General features: G+C 45.0%; 1 protein-coding gene across 3 annotated transcripts in view; it reads left to right on the top strand.

The window, feature by feature from the left end:
- Positions 1-18,523, top strand: part of TTC28 (tetratricopeptide repeat domain 28) — a 114,568-nt gene that overhangs the window by 17,688 nt on the left and 78,357 nt on the right. The window contains exon 1 of one of the 3 annotated variants that reach the window (XM_051633797.1): positions 8,729-8,935. The exons of the other annotated variants lie outside the window; for them this stretch is intronic. Within the exon in view, the coding sequence (XP_051489757.1) occupies positions 8,909-8,935 (27 nt within the window). The 5' untranslated portion in view covers positions 8,729-8,908. Of the gene's footprint in view, positions 1-8,728; positions 8,936-18,523 lie in introns of those variants that run through there. 3 annotated transcript variants of the gene reach the window in all.

The following is an 18,523-nucleotide window of genomic DNA, read 5'->3' as shown; positions in this document are numbered from 1 at the left end:
GATGGACAGACCCTCAGTCTAACCCTGCAGCAGTTCTTGGTTCAGGGCTCTCCTTGCTACAGGTGAGTATGTCACTCATGGGCTGCTAAATCCTTTGATCTCATTGTATGTCTGCTTTTCTTTAAAAGGTTTTGAAAGATTTAGTTATGAATGAACACAAATATTTTTCAGAGAACAGAATAATTTTTCTTCTAATTCACCCTTCAAGGTACAAGCTATTTTCTTGCATGTGCTAGAGAGCTTCCTTGCTGCTGAGACCATAAGCAATGAGTATCACACAAGATCTCATCTCGAAAGAGCAATGAATCTGTGCTGCATCACCTGCTATTACCTACAGCAAAGAAAAACAAATATAGGGTTGTTTTTTTAAAAATACAGGCTTTCCAGTTTTCAGGTTGTTAAGGAGTTAAAAACCTACTGTGAATAAAAGGAAAAAGGCATGTTCTGTTCAGAGAAGTTACAGCCTTGTGCGAAGAGAAAATATTTACAGGCAGGATAAAGTATAAGCAATTTTGGAATGATTTGAAAACTGTTTTCAAATACATGGGAAGTGTAAGGGGTGTGAGTAGGAGAGAACACAGCCCAACAGATGAAGCATTAAATAAGGTTTTGCAAGGGGAAAACCTTTTGAGTTGGAAGTTAGCCCTTTTTCCCCATGGGGCTTCTGAGGCTCTGTTTTGGTGGTCTGTACAGTAGAGACGGAGCCTTGGCAGGCAGAGGGGTGCATGATGTCACTGGATGCAGAACACATGCTCGGGAGCTGCTGGTGCTGCTCGCCCTGCAGCGCTGCCAGATGCGTGTGCTGGAACGCGCTGCGAGGAATGGAAAAACCATCTTTATAAAGATCCTAAGACATGATATAAGAATGTCCTGTACTGAGCCTGGTCTCAGACACAGTATCTGTGAGTACTAATGTGTTTCTCACTCCTAAAGCCCAAGTTGCTGCTCTCAGGAGCAGTCTGTATTGAAGGCCTTATTCAGCAGTTTTCTGTTGTTCAGAGACTAGCTCTGAGAAGCTCCTGTTTTACCTGGAAGCATATTTGGATCATCTTAGTATGAATTTGCAGTAGATGAGTATCAAAGGAATCCTTTTACTCCAGTTTCCATTTTTCTTTTGCTTCTTCTTATGAATGGTCCCACCACCATTACAGCAGAGGCCTCTGTTGCCAGCCAGTGTTCTCTGTACTGGTGCAGAGCTCTCTACAGATTAACCTGCTTCCAGGGATTATTTGAATTTCATACTCAACAGTGCTTCATATGCAATAAAACTAAAGTTGGGTTTATGTGGTTTTGGATTTCAGGGTGAAAATGCAATTTGGTTCTAAATTTTGAGGTCAACTAAGAATATTTGTATTGGGGACAGTATATGTTGCCTGGTCATCAGGATATAGAGAGTTAAACTGAGCTTTGCTTCTTCTTTTTTGTGTGGCTCTGAGAGATGGAAGGGAGGAGGGGAGCTGCTGGAAGGCAGCACCAGGAGAACGCCTACAGAAAGTCAGGAATTCCTTATCCAAATGGGACAGCATTTCAGTCTTGAGAGATTTTTTTCTGATTTGTATATTTATGCCATATTTTACATTGACTGATGATTCTTCCTACTAAAAGGATTATTGCTAGCTAATGATATTGTAAACTTGCTGGTCTGTGCACAAGACCACGAACTAGTCTCCTATAGTAGTTACACCGATAAATTGCCACTCTGAAATCTTTGGAACTGTGCCGATTTTGAAAGGTCTATTTAAGATCATTGTTTCACAGGAATGTGAAATCTGACTTGCTGGGAGATGCATATTTTGTACTTGTTGAGTGAAAATCATTCTTCTGCTGAGATTGGATGCCATAGACCACAACAGGGATCCACTTCGTTCTGTTTGGGAGGCCTAAGCATTTCTGCCATGTAAATAATGACTAGTGGCAAAAGGGGGACTGTGTCAGCAGGATGGGTTGGTGCTTCTTGAGCTTGAGAACTAAAGATGCAAATTGTGTTCTGTGCCATTTTAATAAGGAAAAGCACAGTCCTGTAAATATGACTGTGCTTGAATATAGACATGACTATCCCAAGTGTCAGACTCCAAGGCATAAGCTTTCAACAAGTGGCATCAGAAAGGAGTTTTCTTCCTCATACACGTGATACATTACTTGCTATATTCTTCATTCTGTAGAAGGAAGATCTCTAAGATGTATGTTTGCAGATTGATTGGACAGATTTTGTCTGTTTTGTCAGAAGAATTGAGGCCAAGCAAACAAATTGACTGGTTTAAGAGGCCAGGCTATCAATGACCCAGTGCTTTTGGGTCTGCTGTGGGATCACCCCTCGTAATAGATTGTCCCTTAGAATAAATCTTTAGTAATAAAAGAGGCTAATTGACAAAAGAGATGGTGTATTAAACTTCTGTTTACATAATTTTTTAATTGGATGGTGTGTGGGTTTGGTTTTTGTTTTGTTTTATTTTTCTTTAAGAATTGTTTAAATTTAGTCTTTTATAATCGGTAACCACTTATGTAGGTGGAGATTGAATATTTTCTCATTTTTGGTTCTTGCACATAGTTCACTCTTCACCTTTCCTGTCAGGCTTGGATGGAAATTACTGCATGGTTCTGCTTCTTCTTCAGAAAAATTTTAGTACCTCTCTAAGCCTTATGTTCTTTCAGTACTGGATGCTTGAACATGCAAAGTTAAATGAAGCAGCTCTGTTCTTCTGTATTTTTAGTCTGGAGCCATGGCTGGAGCTGACAGCTGTCTTAGTTATTCTTAAATACTGTCACAACCTTACGGTGAAAAACGTCACGTCAAGTCTGGTTCTGAATAAGTGTTTTGCTATGTAGTAGTGTGCTGGCCTCTGCATTGTGGAACAAAGCTGACTGAGACTTGCCTTGTGCCTGGCAGTTTCTTCAGTCCTTGTTTTGGTGGGCTCTGCTAAGCTCACTGTCCAAAGTAGTGAAGCTACTTAAAACTGTATCAGAAGCTCTTCATTATGGTGGTGAAGTGTACTTAGACCACAGCCACGTCTGCTCATCTCACGTAGGTAGCTCTAGGAGAGCTGAGGGTATGCTGTGCCTCACTGGGTTAGGCATGTCTGCTGACTGTGGGCAGACTGTGAGAGCATCTGGGCTGACAGTAGTGCCAGTAACGAGGACAATTTAAGTTAAACCTCCACCTGGATGTGCTTCTCCAACAGCAAGTTGGACTAGATGATTGTTGCAGGTCCCTTCCAACTGGAACTATTCTGTTCTCTTCTGAGAATCTTGATGTAACTCCTCAGAGTCCAAATTGTCCTTGCTCCAATGGTTTTAGTGATGCTGTACAGTTTTACAGCACCTCAAGGTGGTTTCCCACTTCTAAAATGGTTCTCTCTAACACAGCAATGACAAGTTATTCCTCACATTAACTGTAGCCTAAAGAAAGAGCTGCTCTTTAAACATCTTTCTAAAGATGTATCTGATTTTTTTATTTTTTTTTTTGAGCATACTGGCTGTGTTTCTGTAGACACTTTGTCATTGCACAGAAGTTCAGTTTATTCCTTTATTCCGTTCCTGCAAGCCTGTAGCAGTGGAAGGGGCTGCTGGACGGTTTCAGCACACTGTGGTTTGGGGAGAAGATGATATTGCATATGGATGAGTTGTGACACATCTCTTATTCATACTGTCCCAACTGAATATGTGAACAGACACAAAAGAAATTCCTGTTTCACATTTTACAAGAAAGTTCTGCAGTAGAACTGTCTATAATTGTAAATCAAGAAGATTCCTTAGAGAGTTATAAGTGCTGTTTCTGACGGTTACAGGATCTTTTGTTGAGTATCTCGGGGCTCAGGCATAGGATGGCTGGTGTAATGTACCTACTTTTCCACACAGTGGAAGAGAAATTTTGAATAGACAAAACAGATCTTTTGCAATGCAATAGTTGTATTGTGTATTCCTTTCAGAAGAAATGAAAACAAACAAACAAATTTAAATTAAACCTTGCATTTATTGTAGTTTACAAAGTATGTTCTGTGTCCTGAAAAGCAGGACAAACTTCATATGCAGAGTATGTCACAAAACTCTGTAACTTCCTCCCCCCATTTTTTTTCCAAAGAAACCTGTGAGCTCCAGAAAAGGTATTTGTTAAAGCAGTTTTTGTTTCTTCTTGTTTGATAAGTACTGTAGATTTCTGATAGAGGGTCTTAAGGCAGACTCAGCACCACTTAGCTGCACTTGACTTTGCTTCTCGAGGCTCTTGGCAAATGAAACCATTCTTCTCCCTTTGCAGCTACTTGCATTTCTTACATGAAATTAACTGACACAGTTTGTCTTTCTCCTCCGCTTCTATTTTTGAGACTAGTCTCTTTAAATTATCCCTTTACTGTTCTTCCTAGCCTTTCATACTTCATAAACTTTTTAAAGCTTCCTCTATTCTGAAATGCTAACAATTAAACAGAGTATTTTCTATTTTCTAGTGTTGCTTCTTTTTCTATAATTACCTGTGTCTTGCTTAGTAACATGCCAAGATTTAGAATTTGGGAGTTGGAGCCAAAAAATGTGGTTTGTCCAGATAACAGGATCCAATCTATAAATGCATTCCCAGCATGTTCTGGAGAAGTAACAGAGCAGCTGGCATGCTTCTGAATAACTGGTTTTCTTTGTGTTTGCTGTTGGTGCTGCCAGTGGTGGATGGTGGCTCTGCCACCTGCAGCGGTGCCTGAAGCAAACACAGTCTCGTTATTGTCAAGGTGCATTTTTTTGCTGGGTGCTGCTATTTGTTAATTTCATCTTTGATTAGAAGTAGCAGGGGTGACCCACTGAGGTTTTCTAGCACTTTAAAAAGCTTTCTTGCAAAATTTTTGAAGTGCCTTTAACACCTTCTGGTTTGGGTGACATATAAATACCTGAAGGGAGGGTGCAAAGAGGACAGAGCCAGGCTCTTTTCAGTGGTGCCCAGGGCCAGGGGCAATGGGCACAACATGGGAGGTTCCCTCTGGGCATCGTGAAGTGCAGCCAAGCACAGGCAGAGGTTGCCCAGGGAGGTGGTGGGGTCTCCTTCCTCAGGCACAGTCAAGAGCTGCCTGGACACAGTCCTGGCAGTGGCTTGGGGTGGTTGGATGAGGTGACTTCCAGAGGTCCCTTTCCACCTCAGATTCAGTGCTTTATTGCCTGCAAACAAGCTGCAACCTCCCAAGTTCCCAAAAAATGATCTAAGCGCTAAAGGAAAGGATGTTCTGTTTTAGCCATGTCTGTTCTCAGTCTTAAATTTGTATTTTTAAGTAATTTTTTCAGTAAATGGTAGTGGTGTAAGCTGCTGGTCGTTGAAAGGCAGGTCCTGCAGAATGGCTGGAGTTGCTTGGCAACGAGTGGGAGCAGGGAGGGAGGTAAGGAAGAAAGAGCAGCTTCTGAATACGCGAAGAACAGCATCCTTTCTGGAATCACTGGCATGTGAAACGGGAGAGTTTCCTCAAAGACTTACAGCATTTGGGAACATTTCTCAGCAATGTAAGGGAATATTGTGAATATTAGAACATGGAATGAAATTGTGGTTCTGCTACTTGCAGTCAAAACTTACAGGTATGTAAGGAAAAAGTACTATTCTTAAAGATTTGGAATTGTGCCTGTTGCACAATTAGTTCTACCACTAATAAACAATAAATAACATGCCCGAAAAAATAAGGCACAGTTTCAGTGCTCTGAGGTAGAAAGACATATTCCTCCTCCACTTCAAACTGTGTTCCTTTAGAACCTGCAGGAAAATCCTTGCAGAGGAGGTGACTGAACCTGCCCCTCGAAGGATGCCAGTCCCTCTGCAGCAGCTGGCTTTGCTGTGGCACTTGCAAATTCCCCCATTGTGACAGACAGATCAGTCACCTGATTGTCCTGGTGTGATGCAGATGTTGGATAACTCCAGGTGATTTATTTGGCTATTTACATTTCTTACTCAAGACAGCAGGTGGTGATGGAAGTCAACAAGGAAAGACTGGAAAAGATCCCTCTCCAGGAGAGGACAGATAGCAAGAAGGATACTTTTTGGTAAATCTTTGCCTCCCAAGTATTACTTTGACCCACATCTTGACTGAATTATGCTTGTCTCCATAGCAGCAGTAATTGTGCTTCCTACGGAAGAAGGGAGGGGGAAGTTGTAATTAGAAGCAGGTCCCAAACACAGTGTTTTCTGCTCAGAATCACGTAATGAAAGAGCCGAAGCTTCTTAAGCCCTTAACATTCACAATGAACAGTTTGAAAGCAAACACTTTCCATGGTAAGATACAGATAAAATTTAGGATAAATCTAGTCCACCCCCTTGTATGAGACAAACACCACTCCAAGCTAGATTTGCTTTCTGAAGAAAAAAATTACAAGTAAGTGCCTGGAAGCCAGGGTGATGATTCACAAGGAGAGAAACACATGATGTGGTGTCCAGTGTTCCCACAGATCCCTGTGTAGGAGTCCATTCTCCAAGTCCTAGTCCAGGTATCAGAGCTTGAGAGGGGACTCTGTATCACAGCAAGACTAGCCCTTTTTTTATATTGACCTGGTTGATCATTTCATGGTACCACTGAATAATCTGTGATTACTAACAGGCACCTACAGCCCTCAGATAATCTATGGCCTATGTGACCACCTCCCTCCCAGCTCCATAAATCCAATTGTCAGTAATGAATGCTGTAGGCCTTTTCCCTATCTTCAGTTCATTTCAGTTCCGCATCACTTTGAACTAAATTGGTCTACAACACTCTAATTAGTGTTAAGTAACCAGTTTTTCTCAGCTGCTGCTCCTGTCAGGAGTGGTATTTTCCAGATAAGTATATCCTCGTTTTGCAAAGTCCTCTCCTTGGTTTTTCAGCCTGGATTATACCCCTGTGAAACGAGCTTTTTCTGCTTGACTAAACAAAGTATTTTCTGAAGTGATTTTCCATCTTTTGAAGAGAGTCAGCTGCTGAGATGTGAACCCCAGGTAACCTAATAATGAAAATAATCTGTGCTACTTCTACACAACATAGAACAATCAGTCTTTATTATCAAGAGAGCAGGGCCAAATGCTAGAGTCCTGCGGCAAAACACAACAGGAACAAAAGGTAGATGGACCAGCCATATTCTGCATAATATGCAGAAACTTTGCAGGTCCTTGGATTGCTTTCCTAGCCTGCTGTGTTCTTGCCCTTTGCTGAGCACTTTCTCTGGTGCACGTATTCTGATAATCCAAAGTGACTCCAGCACCTTCATCAGAACTTCATACTTCTCTCTTCTGTTACAGATAGACAGCCTGAAGCACCCTCAGTGTGGAGGCTGGAAGTACATGTTGATGTTAAGTTGCATGAGAACTAGCCATAAATTAACATAAAGAGATGAGATGGCATTTCCCATTTCTGGTAATCTAGAGAAAAGAGATTATTTTCAGAACTCCGGTGCTCCAGTTACCACACTTCAAGGGAGTTCTCCCAGACTAGGAGAATTTTCTGAAAGACTTTCTCCCTTTGTGGTTCTCACTTGCTGAGCAGCTGCAGGAGCTGATGCCCCGGGTGCTGTTTCTGATCCCTAAGCAGTTGCAAGGTGCCCTGTTTGTGCTCAGCGTGCTCGTCTGAGGCAAAGCGATGGACACAGAATCGTAATGAATTGAAAGCTGCTTTAATAAAGTCAGAAATAAAAGGATTTGATTTTATTATGCTTCATGAATTTGCCAAGGGACTTGGCCATTAGGAGCTTCATCTACATCCCTCTTGCCGTGCTGGTGCATTAACTGCTGGAACGCCGGCAGCTCCCAGCGCGCCGCTCCGGGACACGGGGTGTCCGTCCCAAGAGCAGCTCCTTGCTCTGAGTCGTTACGTACCTGCTGGATTCTCTCTGGTTTAGCTGCTTGACGAACTGTAGAATGACACAATAAGCTGAATTCTCATACACTTTGGTCAGCCTAACTTGCACTCTGCTGACCAAGACTTCACCAACGGGACTTTTTTCCACTTGCAGTATATGTGATTGCTTCTAGGGGATGGACTTTGGTTGAGTAGAGGGAATTTCAAGGTATAAAAAAGGTATTTGAATTTAAGTTATTAAAAATGAAGGGTTATGCAAGAAATGAGATGGTATATCAAATAGTTCTGAGTCCCTGCCAAAGATTAATTTGAAAAAGACACTTTTAGATTTTTTTCATTGTGTTGTAAGATTGAGAACAAAAAAAATCATACTGCATTTTGTTTAATTTTAAATAATTCAGGTGACTCTCTGGAAGACTGAGTAATGTTAGCTGTTTCCTTCGGGTATCAGACATTTATACTGCCTTTATTCTGCATGTTTTCCATGTCTTTGAGGGGCAGCATAACTTCTCTTTTCCAGCAGCTGAAAGTTTAACTGTGTCGGAGATGCCCACCCGGAATGAGGACGAGGGGCAGAGCGGGCAGCTCGCTCCGGGCTGCGCGGCCCCGCGGGAAGAGCGGCCGCCCTCCCGTGTCCGCGCATTTCGCGGCCGGCCCGCCCTGGCAGCGGCGCGGGGCGCGCACCGGGCGCGGCCGCTGGAGCTGCCGGCGCGGGGCTCCCGGTGTCGCGGGGCTCCCGGTGTCGCGGGGCTCCCGGTGTCGCGGGGCTCCCGGTGTCGCGGGGCTCCCGGTGTCGCGGGGCTCCCGGTGTCGCGGGGCGGGCTCTGCCGGCGGCCGCGCCCCCCGGGCCGCCCCTCCCGGCCCCCGCGCGGGGCGGAGCGGAGCGGCGGGGCCGGGCCGGGCCTCGCCCACAGCGGGAGCTGCGGCTGCCGCCGGGCCGCGGGCGGGAGCGGCGGGGCGGGGCGGCCGAGGCGAGCCCCGCTCCCATGGCCCGCGCGGCGGGGCCGGCTCCTCTCCCGCGGGCCTGGCGGCGGGGCCGGGCAGCATGACCGCCGGCTGCCGCCCCGCGCCGGGAGCCCGCGGCGCCCGGGCGCGACCCTGATTCTCCGCGTCCCCGCTCTACAAATATGATGAAATGGCAGCCCCGGAAGAAGGTGGGTGGCTAGCGGGGCAGGTCCGCGCCCGGCTCCCCCGCTGCCCGGGCCGGGCCGCGCTCCCCGGTCCCCGCGGCGGGGCCGCCCCGGCCGTGGCGGGGCCGTCACCGACTTGTCCGTCCGGCGGTCGCGGCGCCCGGGACGCGCGGGGACCGGGGAGCGCGGGGAGGCGGGCGCGGGGACCGGGGAGCGCGGGGAGGCGGGCGCGGGGCGCTGCCCGGCCCGGCGGGCCGGCTGCTCCCGAGCCGCTTCCTAATATGGCTGCTGGGCCGCGGCCCCGGCGGAGCCGCTGCGACCGGCCCCGCTGTCCCGGCGCCTGCCGGGCCCTTCTCTCGGCGCGCTTGGCAGCGGTTTTTATTGACATTCTTTTAAGGGAAAATCTAGCGAACTGTGTGTGCTGTGCCGCCCCTCCTCAGCAGTGACCCCTCGCCTCTGGCAGCTGTGGACTATTACACTTTTTCTTATTATTTTTTTTTCTTTTGGAAAAACCTGCTTGAACCAGCAGTGCTCTTTCTTTCTTTGTAGCACAATGTGTGATACTGTGTTTTACATCAGGGCAGAAATAGAAATCATATGTGAAATGCACGAGAGCGTCTCGCCTTGAGTGCTCGACGTGGAAATAAATGGGGCTTCAGCACATGCTGGTTGGAGCGTGTGTTGCCGCCGCATCTCGGGGTAGTCCGTCAGGCTTTGTGTCTCAGATATCTCCTTTTGGCTGTTCTGAAGCTGTTCCTTTAATTTTTTCAAGCAGGCAACTGCTTCATGTGAGAGGAGTTCTTATTTCAAATCACTGTGTCTTCAGCAGGATTAATTGGTGCAGGGTGAGCTCGAGGAGGGTGTCTGTGCAATTTTCAAGCCCCTCTGTGCCTCCTTGCAAACTGGTTTTGAGATGTCTACAAGCTATAGATTTTTAAATGTCTGCTTTTACTATTTTCAACTAAATGTGCAGTCACTCCTGTGGTTATGGCTATGGAAACCCCTCCAGGCCATGGTTACAGCAGTATCGACTGAACCACTGAAATATTGTTCTTGGCTGCTGGCTGGACTCCTCAGCTCTGGCAGATTCCGCTTGGAGTGTCAGGATTCACTCTGCAGTATTGGCTCACCCGCTCCTGCCTAAATCACAATGTCAGATGTTTATTCTTTTTTGCTGCATTATCATCTGTCTCCAAACTGAGTTGATTTTGGGCAACCAAATCTGGTTGTGTAGAGGGCACCGAAGACAGATGAATTTGGATGAACTGTCAAGTATCTTACTAGCTGGAGCAAAAAATAATTCCTGCTCCTGCAGTGATGTGATGGAAACTATGTTCATGTTGGAGTATGTTCTGTTTTCAGCTGTAGTACCAGTAAAATCTCAGCAGAGGTTATTTTGTCAGTGTTGCCAGCATACTCACGTGAATGTAGCCAGGATTTTTGCTGGCCTGGTCCGAGTGCCTTTGTAGTGTTGCAGTCATGTACTTCACAGAGCAGCTGCAAGAAAACGGCGCGTACAAACTGCTCGAGAAGGCATTGCTGCTCCAGTGCCTAGTGGGACACAAAATGAGGAAGATAGCAAAGTAGCTAATGTGCCTGTAGCCCTTGGTCATTCCTGAAAATAACTCCTGAGAAGTGTTTTGCCTGTCTTGTCCCTGTTACAATATCCAAAGATGAGAACTGTCAGGTAAAAGCCTCAATATGTGTGTGCTGTACTGAATGAGGAGTCATGTTTTATTTATTTGGTTTGTACTCCTGTTCCTTTGTTTCACCCACTCTTTTTTTTTTAATTATTAAATGTTTAAAGTGTTTTGTTCATTGAGGGATTTTTGCTTTTACAACTGTTTAACTGTGCAGTTTATTAATTCTGTGTGTAAACCTGGAGTAAGCTCCTTTGTTTGGTGATGCTAAGGTACAAGTGTTGTTTGTAGTGCATAAGGCATCATCTTGCTTTCAGCTAAGGAGAAGAAGAGTTTGCGTGTGACTGAAATATTTTTTTCTGTCATAAACTGTTAGAAAACTGCTGTGCTTTGCTGAATTTTTCCTGAAGCACCAGAACTAATAGACTTTCCTGTGGACTTCCCTGACTTGCCTCTGAATCTGTTTTCCTTCAGGTTCCCCTGCATCCCTGTCTAGCAGGTGGCCGGGTCAGAGCAAGGTTCATGTTGGTGGCCTGGGCAGCCACTGCTGCTGGGGTGTGTTTATCTGGCAAGTGGCCCATGGGCCCAAAAGTGATGGGAGCTGGGGTGAGGAGACAGGGCTGCCAGTGGGCAGTGCCAGCCCGTGTCCTTGGGAAGTCAGGCTAAAATGAAGTGTAAGATGCCCAGGGTGTTCAGACGAGCAAAACTGCACTGACACTCTCAGGAGGCCAGTAATTAAATTAAACATGATCTGGGTACAGACATGGCTGATGTGTTACATTGATTGTATTCTTTCAAAAGCATAAAATTAGCCATGTTAATATGCCGAGTGGCTCAGGCTGCAGGAATTACATCTTTCTCTCCAGTTCATCCCTTTTCACAACCTCTTGGAGCTTCAGTCAGCTCCAGGGTATGGGATGGAGGGGTGGGCACGCCACACGTGGTCCTTGTGGTTCCCTAGCAAAGGACACGCTGTGCCATGGGGCTTCCTGCTGGATCCCATCCTGCTGGATCCCATCCCCCTGCACTGGCCTCAGGCTCCTCTGACCCATTGTCAGGTAGCATCTGCTGCAGCCTCTTGGCTGAGGGAAGAAGGGAATGGCTTGGGTGATGGTGTGTTCTTGTTTGTTAATGCAGATTCTTTTATCTGTGAATCACAAATTAGAAAGTCGTCGTCACATCATGGGATACTGGAGTTCAGGTAAGAGCACGCCTATCAAAATGATTGAAGCCAGCAAGCTGAAAAAGGTGGTGCTTCAAGTGTATTGAATGTACCTTTTTTGTTTTGCAGGAACAATGTGGTAAGTTTTGCGTGATTAAGGAGCCTGATAACAGAAACTGTTTTAGATTTTAAAAAATTGCATATAGGAGTCACTTGCTACTCAGTTATGATGAGTAAATGCTGGACAACTGTGAAGGAGCACAGGATTTGAAAACAAAAAATGGCTATTAAGCAATTGTTTTTGTTGTTGATGTGACACCTGCTTGGTTTTGCAAATTTACGGTCCTGTGAACACAGTAAAGACCCAGCAATTTTTGAGGGAACTACCCCCCAAACACTTTAATTCTTAATGTTGTTCTTTGCCATCCTATTGCTGTTGTCTTTTTGTCATCTCTAGTGCTTGTGTTTCAGGGTCTTCTGCTTATGGATTACTGATTTCACACCTGTCTGTGAATATTTAGGGTCTTGCAGTGTAGTGAAGTTTTGCCCTTTGATAATACTGTGTAACTTGGGTAGAGCATGAGCTCTAATAAGCTTCATTTGAGAACTCATGTTGTAAAATGCTCAGCAAATGCTGTGCAATGAGCAAGCTCAACTTGCTGCTGATACTTGAGGTGCTGGAGAAGTTTAGTGAACACTGCACTTACTGCCTCTTGTCATGAGCTTAGAGCAGGCTCTTGTTTTGCTGTGCTGCTGGAGCCCCACTCTGTGCCCTGGCAGCACAGGGTTAGAGCGAAGATGTAAGTGGGGAGAACCTGGCAACAGATGCAGCAGCAGTCCAGCACTCTGTTCCCATGGTGTGGGACTGTATATGTTTGCTTAAGAAAAAAATGGGATAACTAACGTTACATTTTTCTGACATGCACAAGAAGAACAAATTCCAAAGCTTAGTTTCTTGTAACCTCTGGTATTTTGTTTGAGTTAACACAGTTTTTACAAATACTGCAGCAGCTGTTGCCATACTTGTCCTTATTGCCCAAAAAGAATGTGCATCAAAATGCTGTCCTTGAGCCTCTGGTTTACTTAGTAGAAAATAGCTTTATTTGACAATGCAGTATTAAAATTTGATCTTATTTTGACTTAATCTGCAGATATGATTTATTCCTCCTTTTCTCTGCATGCACTTTTAAAAGTCTGCATCTTTTAGGCTTTTGTAGTAACCTAATGATAGGGTCATCAGATAGGGGTTGGTGATTCTTGCTGTTTCTCTCAGAGATAGAGGCATGTTCTGGCAGGCAGAACTGTGGGTTTGTCAATGTGATGACAACATACAATTCACCAAGAAAGAATTCCTCCTGTATTTCCTAAATAGACCATTTGATAGGAACACTTTTTGCGTAAGTGCTATACTGGAGAATTTCTGAGTAGAGGATAATTACTTGTAGCTATTGAAATTTCTGCAAGGAAAATTGTCTTAATTTGTTCCTGTTAAGAAATGGAATTGCTCTAGTGGCAGCATTTGAATCCTTTTAGGAGATTAATGCAGTTTTCCTTCATTACTGTGAATGAGTTTTGTAACCTTCTGGTCTATCTAAAATCACTGTTTTAATCCTGCTCATCCGTTTCAATTTCTACTGAAACATAGTTTGATATAGAAGAAAAATCAATAACATACTCAAACCTTCTCTTAAACTGGATCTGTTATTTCAAGAGGACAAAAGAGGTTGACAATGAACATACAGAAGCACAAGAAGGGAGTTAGAGCTGAGTGAAGGGGAAAGGAGAGGGTGTGGTACTGGGCAATGGTAAGAGCTTCTTGTAGCAGAGGTGTGAGATACACACATCGTACATGTTTGTTCTGGTAATTGTGGATGCAAAGTCCATGTGAAAATTCAGGTGAGGGTATGAAGCCTTTTCAGTGCAGGGCAAACTGGAGAAGATGGTAACAAGGTGAACAAATGGGGCAAGGAGATGGATGTGACTAGACGGTGATTGCTGGGTCAACACGAGATGTTCTGCACCTGCGTGGAGAGGCTGTGACTCGTTCTGCTTGCGTTCCAGATCAGATGCCAGCAGCACGGTGCTCAGAGCTGTGCAGCCTGGCTCTCAGCACAGCTGGCACCCGTGCTTGGCACCGTGTCTCGGAGCCTCCGTGCGGAAAGGCCGGTGTCGCGCTCGTCCTTTGCAGGGAGCCAGGCTCCTGTGGGGTTGGCTGGGCAGGTGTGGCTCTGCACAGCTTGTTATCGTGCTGTGTTTGTACATGTTTATCAAATTTCTGCGTTGGAATTGAGCACTGGAAAAATAATTTTGTGATTTGGAATCTTTCTGACAAGTTTGAATGTCACTTTTCAGTGTTATGTGGAAAAAACGGAGTCCTCAGCACCCCAGTGGAATTAGTGCTTTTTAGCCTACTTGTAATGTTCTTCTCTGTGCTGCTGTATCTAAGCAGAAGGTTATCCCCTGCTCTTGTTAACAGAGCCACGTAATAGGCATTCCTGAGTCAATTGGTGAGAACAGTAGCAGCTTGTATTGCTAAGTGTGTTTAGCTTGAAACTTGGAACGTGGGTTTGACGGAACAGCTAAGCACAGGAGTGTGACAGAACACCAGCAGAGTGAAATTGTGCAGCTTATTGGTACAGGTTGGATGGACCATCAACTGCTTGGAAAGGAGAGCGTGTGTGTGTGGGAGTGGGAAGGATTCCTTTGGTGATGCAAAAAAGGGGGTCCAAAACTCAGCTAGAGGAATGCCTGATGCAGAAGCCCAGGGTGGCAGGAATTTTTTTGCTGGGATGCTGGCTTAAAAAGATTTGGAGTGATGGAATAGAGGAATGTTCACTGATTGCTTTCTCCTGTGCTGAGAAAACCAGGCCTTTATAAGTAGTAAGTCATGTTTTCAAAAAAGTTTGTTTTCCATTATATGGAAATGCAACTCTTCCTATCAAAGTAATTTATGGTTTCTTTTATTTTTAGTATTTACTATGTTGCTACATTTAGTGGAATAACTGAAGATTATGAGATGAACTGAAGGGTGACATCTTATTACAAACAATGTTTACATGCCTTTTCTGGGAGCATGAACGATTCAGTGACTTCAAATATTTTAATAACCCAGATCTAGACTTGTTTAATTTGTTTTAGAATGTTTATGGGATAGCCTGGCCTGAAACTCTGGAATCAGAATTAAGTTTTGTGGCTTTAGTTGCACATAATTTCTGTCCTTTCAATGGATAATAGTTTGTAAAAGCACTTCTGGCAGTTAGTATATGAATTGGTGGAATCTTTCCTGGATGCAAGCTGCAGTTTGGCCTGTGTTGGCACGAGAGAGCAGTTGGGTGTTACCCTGGTGAGTTGAGCTGACCTGGAGAGCTGGTGGGTGCCCCTGCTGTGGTCTGGGGAGGCTGGTACCTCACCTTGCTGCCTTGTGTCCTTTGTCAGCCCTGTCAGCTGCAGGTGGTGCAGAGGTTTCCAGGCACAGGCCAGCTTGCCCTTGGCAGGGCAGGAACCCCCATGGGGTCTGGCTGGCCCCGTGGGCAGAGGGTGGTTGTGACTGCTGGGGAGGCCTGAGCGCGGAGCTGCCGAGCGCCCGGCTGCCCTTGCTGAGCTCCGTGTGGGATGCACCTCTGGGCACACGTCCTGCTCCAAGGGGGAGGCTCTTCAGCCCGGATTCTACAGTACCAGCCCTGGGAGTAGCTGAGCTGGAGGGCTGCTCTGGGACAGCTCTGCTGGCGCAGGACCCAGATAAAACCATGCAATGCTGGGAGCTGCTGCCTGCTCTAATTGCTTCAGGTGCTATATATTTGTAAGGAAGGGTGACAAAATATATTCTGAACTAAACTGCCATCAGGCTGATGAAACAGCTGTTTGATCTTGTGGTAAACTATGCTGGTTTTCTTTCAGAATTTTTTGTGTTTCTCTTATTTTTTTGTCATTATTATTTTATTTTCTGTTATGTTTATCTTGTAACCTGCCAGCCGATGATCTCAGCTTATCTAACTTGTTGAAACCCATGGATGCTGTACACAACAGTTGCCATAATGGTTGACATTCATAGAGTAAAATGAGATTTGTAATTAGACTCGGACCACAGGACTGTTTCAGGGACACAAAAGAGCAAATAGCTTTTTGTAGATTAAAGGGCGACTGGTAGGCTTCCAGACATGGAGCTTCGTGTGTCAGCCAGTAGGAAAGGAGAGAGAATCTTTTGTACTAGACTTCCCATTTTATGAGATTCTGTTAAAACGGTAACTTATTTGTTAAACAGAATCACTTAAGTGTGTTGTAGGACCTTGCTGTCTCCAAAAGAGACACGTCCCAGTTAGCTGTGGATGCCCATAACAAATTGAGTTGTCAGATAAATTAATTGCTCTCCTAGGGGAGGCCTTAAGATGGTTCTGTCCCAGTTTTCTTCAGTACTAAAAAAATCCGACTAGATTTTTGAGTGGTTTTCTTTGCTTATAGGTTTATATCCAGTGGAAGGTGAGGGAGGGTGCATTTTACAGGCCTGGTTCTGCAGGCTGTGCTGGGCAGGGTGCACCCTGGGTGTCCCTGCTTTGTGCCTTGGTTGTGTTAGAATGAGGTGAGTTTGTGCTGGCGACTCTTGCTGTGGTGTCCAGCTTTGTCCACTGGGCCTTGTATGTTCTGTGGATCCCACCTGGCACCGTGGTCGATGGGGTGTCACAACCTCCAGCCCACCTGAGAAGGGGTGAGCAGAACAAAGCTCTGTCCTTGGAGATTGTGCAGTCTTTTCCTCTCTACTTTTCATCTGTTTTAGCTGATACACTGTGACCTTAACACCAGTTCACTTCCTTCTGCTGCGGAAAGTCCTACTGGAATGCAGTTCTTGGCCTCAATGCTGTTCTGCTTCTGTGTGCTGTTCCTCCCTGTGTCCTGCATGTCTGGTGTGTCTGCTGCTGCTTTGTGTGTTTGGTCAGTGCCAGGAGGAACTGGGCCCTGCATTTGTGGGGCACAAAGCGGCCTGGGGGTGCACAGCAGGGCTTGTGAGGCTCCGCTGCGGGTGTCTGTTGCTGTTGCATTTAAACAAAGAGCAATTCCCATCGTGTGTGTCGGGATGCAGTTCCTCGGCCCTCAGAGGTGGTATTTTGGACAGCAATCCACCCAAATTACCTCTGGCACTTGGACCACTAGCTTCTTGTTAGCATAGCAGCTCTTCTTGAAGTCTCAGGGTAAACTTTGTTTGATGTAGAAAGAGCTGAGAAATAATTTTGAAGTAATGTTTAACTTCTGTCTGGGATCAGATCACTACAGCTCTGTTTAAAGAAAAGTAGAAAACATCTTTCTTTCAGGAAATAAAGTAGCTCCCTCAGTAGTATTCCTATCCAGCTCCTCTTTTCTTCAGTGTGCCACAAGTTATTAGCACCACAATAAAGAATAGATTTCTTAGGTTGTATGAAAAGCAAATTGAGCTGTAGGGCATTTTGCAGTGAAGAAATGTGCTTGAAAGTGAGCCAAAAGCTGACATTTCCCTTTTCATCCATTAAAAAGTGCATTAACACTGTCAATCAGCAAGCTTCAGAGGTTAGGCAAATACAGTCAGCATCTGCCAAAAAAATCAAAGATTTAACACATCTTGGTATCAAAGTTACATTAAAAAGAGAAATTTGCCATATGGGCATAAGCCCCAGCTGTGCTTCAGCTCTGATGACTCTGAACAAGTACCTGAAGCTTGGAAACCTGTGGTGTTCCCACTGCTCAGAGCAGCATGGCCAGGGCTGGGAGAAGGGCCAGCACTCTTTGTCCCATGTTTTGCTGTCCCAGTGAAGGCTGGTGAGGCCAGCCCCTGGAGCTGGCAAAGCTTCCCAGCATTGGGTCACAGTGTGTCACACAGCTTCGTGCAGCTGGTTTTAGGATGATGACTTTTTTTTTTTTTTAGTTCAGGGGTCACTTTTATATGCTTTTCTTAAATATTTATTCTGTACTTTGTGTATCTGGCAGAAATGTAAAGCTTTCTGTGGCATCTGTGTGTTTCTTTTCTTTCTAACTGGCATTACCTTCTGAGCAATTAGTAGCAGCAGTTCGAGCGCAGCGATCTGATCTAAAACTCATCTGAGTTAGTGAATTAGAGTGAGTTAGAAATTCCTGTCATCTTCAGCAGCTGTTGGATCTGGGCCTGCCCTACCATTTTCATGCCAGGACTGCTGAAGACAATAGTGTTGAATAGTGTATGTTCTTTTTCTGACACTGTAGCTTAAGCTTAGGACCTTGTCATACCTTGCCTTGACTGTCTTTTAAAAAAGGAGGCGGGTTTTTTTCTGTATATGTTTGGGTTTGTTCTTGTTTTGTTGTGCGGTTTTTTTAATAGACTCCTTCAGAAGTCTAAGGAGTCTATATAAATATCCATTTCCTTCACCCTTGCTTTTTAAAAAGCTATGTCTTGTGAGACTTTTTTTCTGGTACAGTTTAGAGATTCAAAAGAGCTCTCTTGATGTTCTGTTACGGCCTAATATGTAAACCTGAGGAAGGTAACTTTTATAATTACAATTTAGAGAGTTAAGGCAAGAAGGGATAGACTGTTTATACTGTAAATTAATTTCAAGATTAGTTGCTGTTTTGATTGTCATGTACTGTTTGGTATCTGTTCCAGTGCTGAGGAAACAGACAAGATTGCAAGCCTTTTTTAACAATACAACTGCAGCTGTTTTTCTCTCTCTGCCAGTTGACTGGATATTGCATCAAGAATGTAGAAGCTCTTCCACGCTTGTTTTTAGGTGAAAGGGTTTCCTGAATCCAGTGATCTCCATATTGTACATCTACTCAAATTGCCTATGAGCTAACGAAGAATGTCTGGGGTAA

This window comes from Apus apus, chromosome 16 (genome assembly GCF_020740795.1).
Source record: "Apus apus isolate bApuApu2 chromosome 16, bApuApu2.pri.cur, whole genome shotgun sequence".
Lineage (NCBI taxonomy): Eukaryota > Metazoa > Chordata > Aves > Apodiformes > Apodidae > Apus > Apus apus.
Note: the sequence above shows the minus strand (reverse complement) of the source record. Positions and strands in the feature narration are given on the sequence as shown.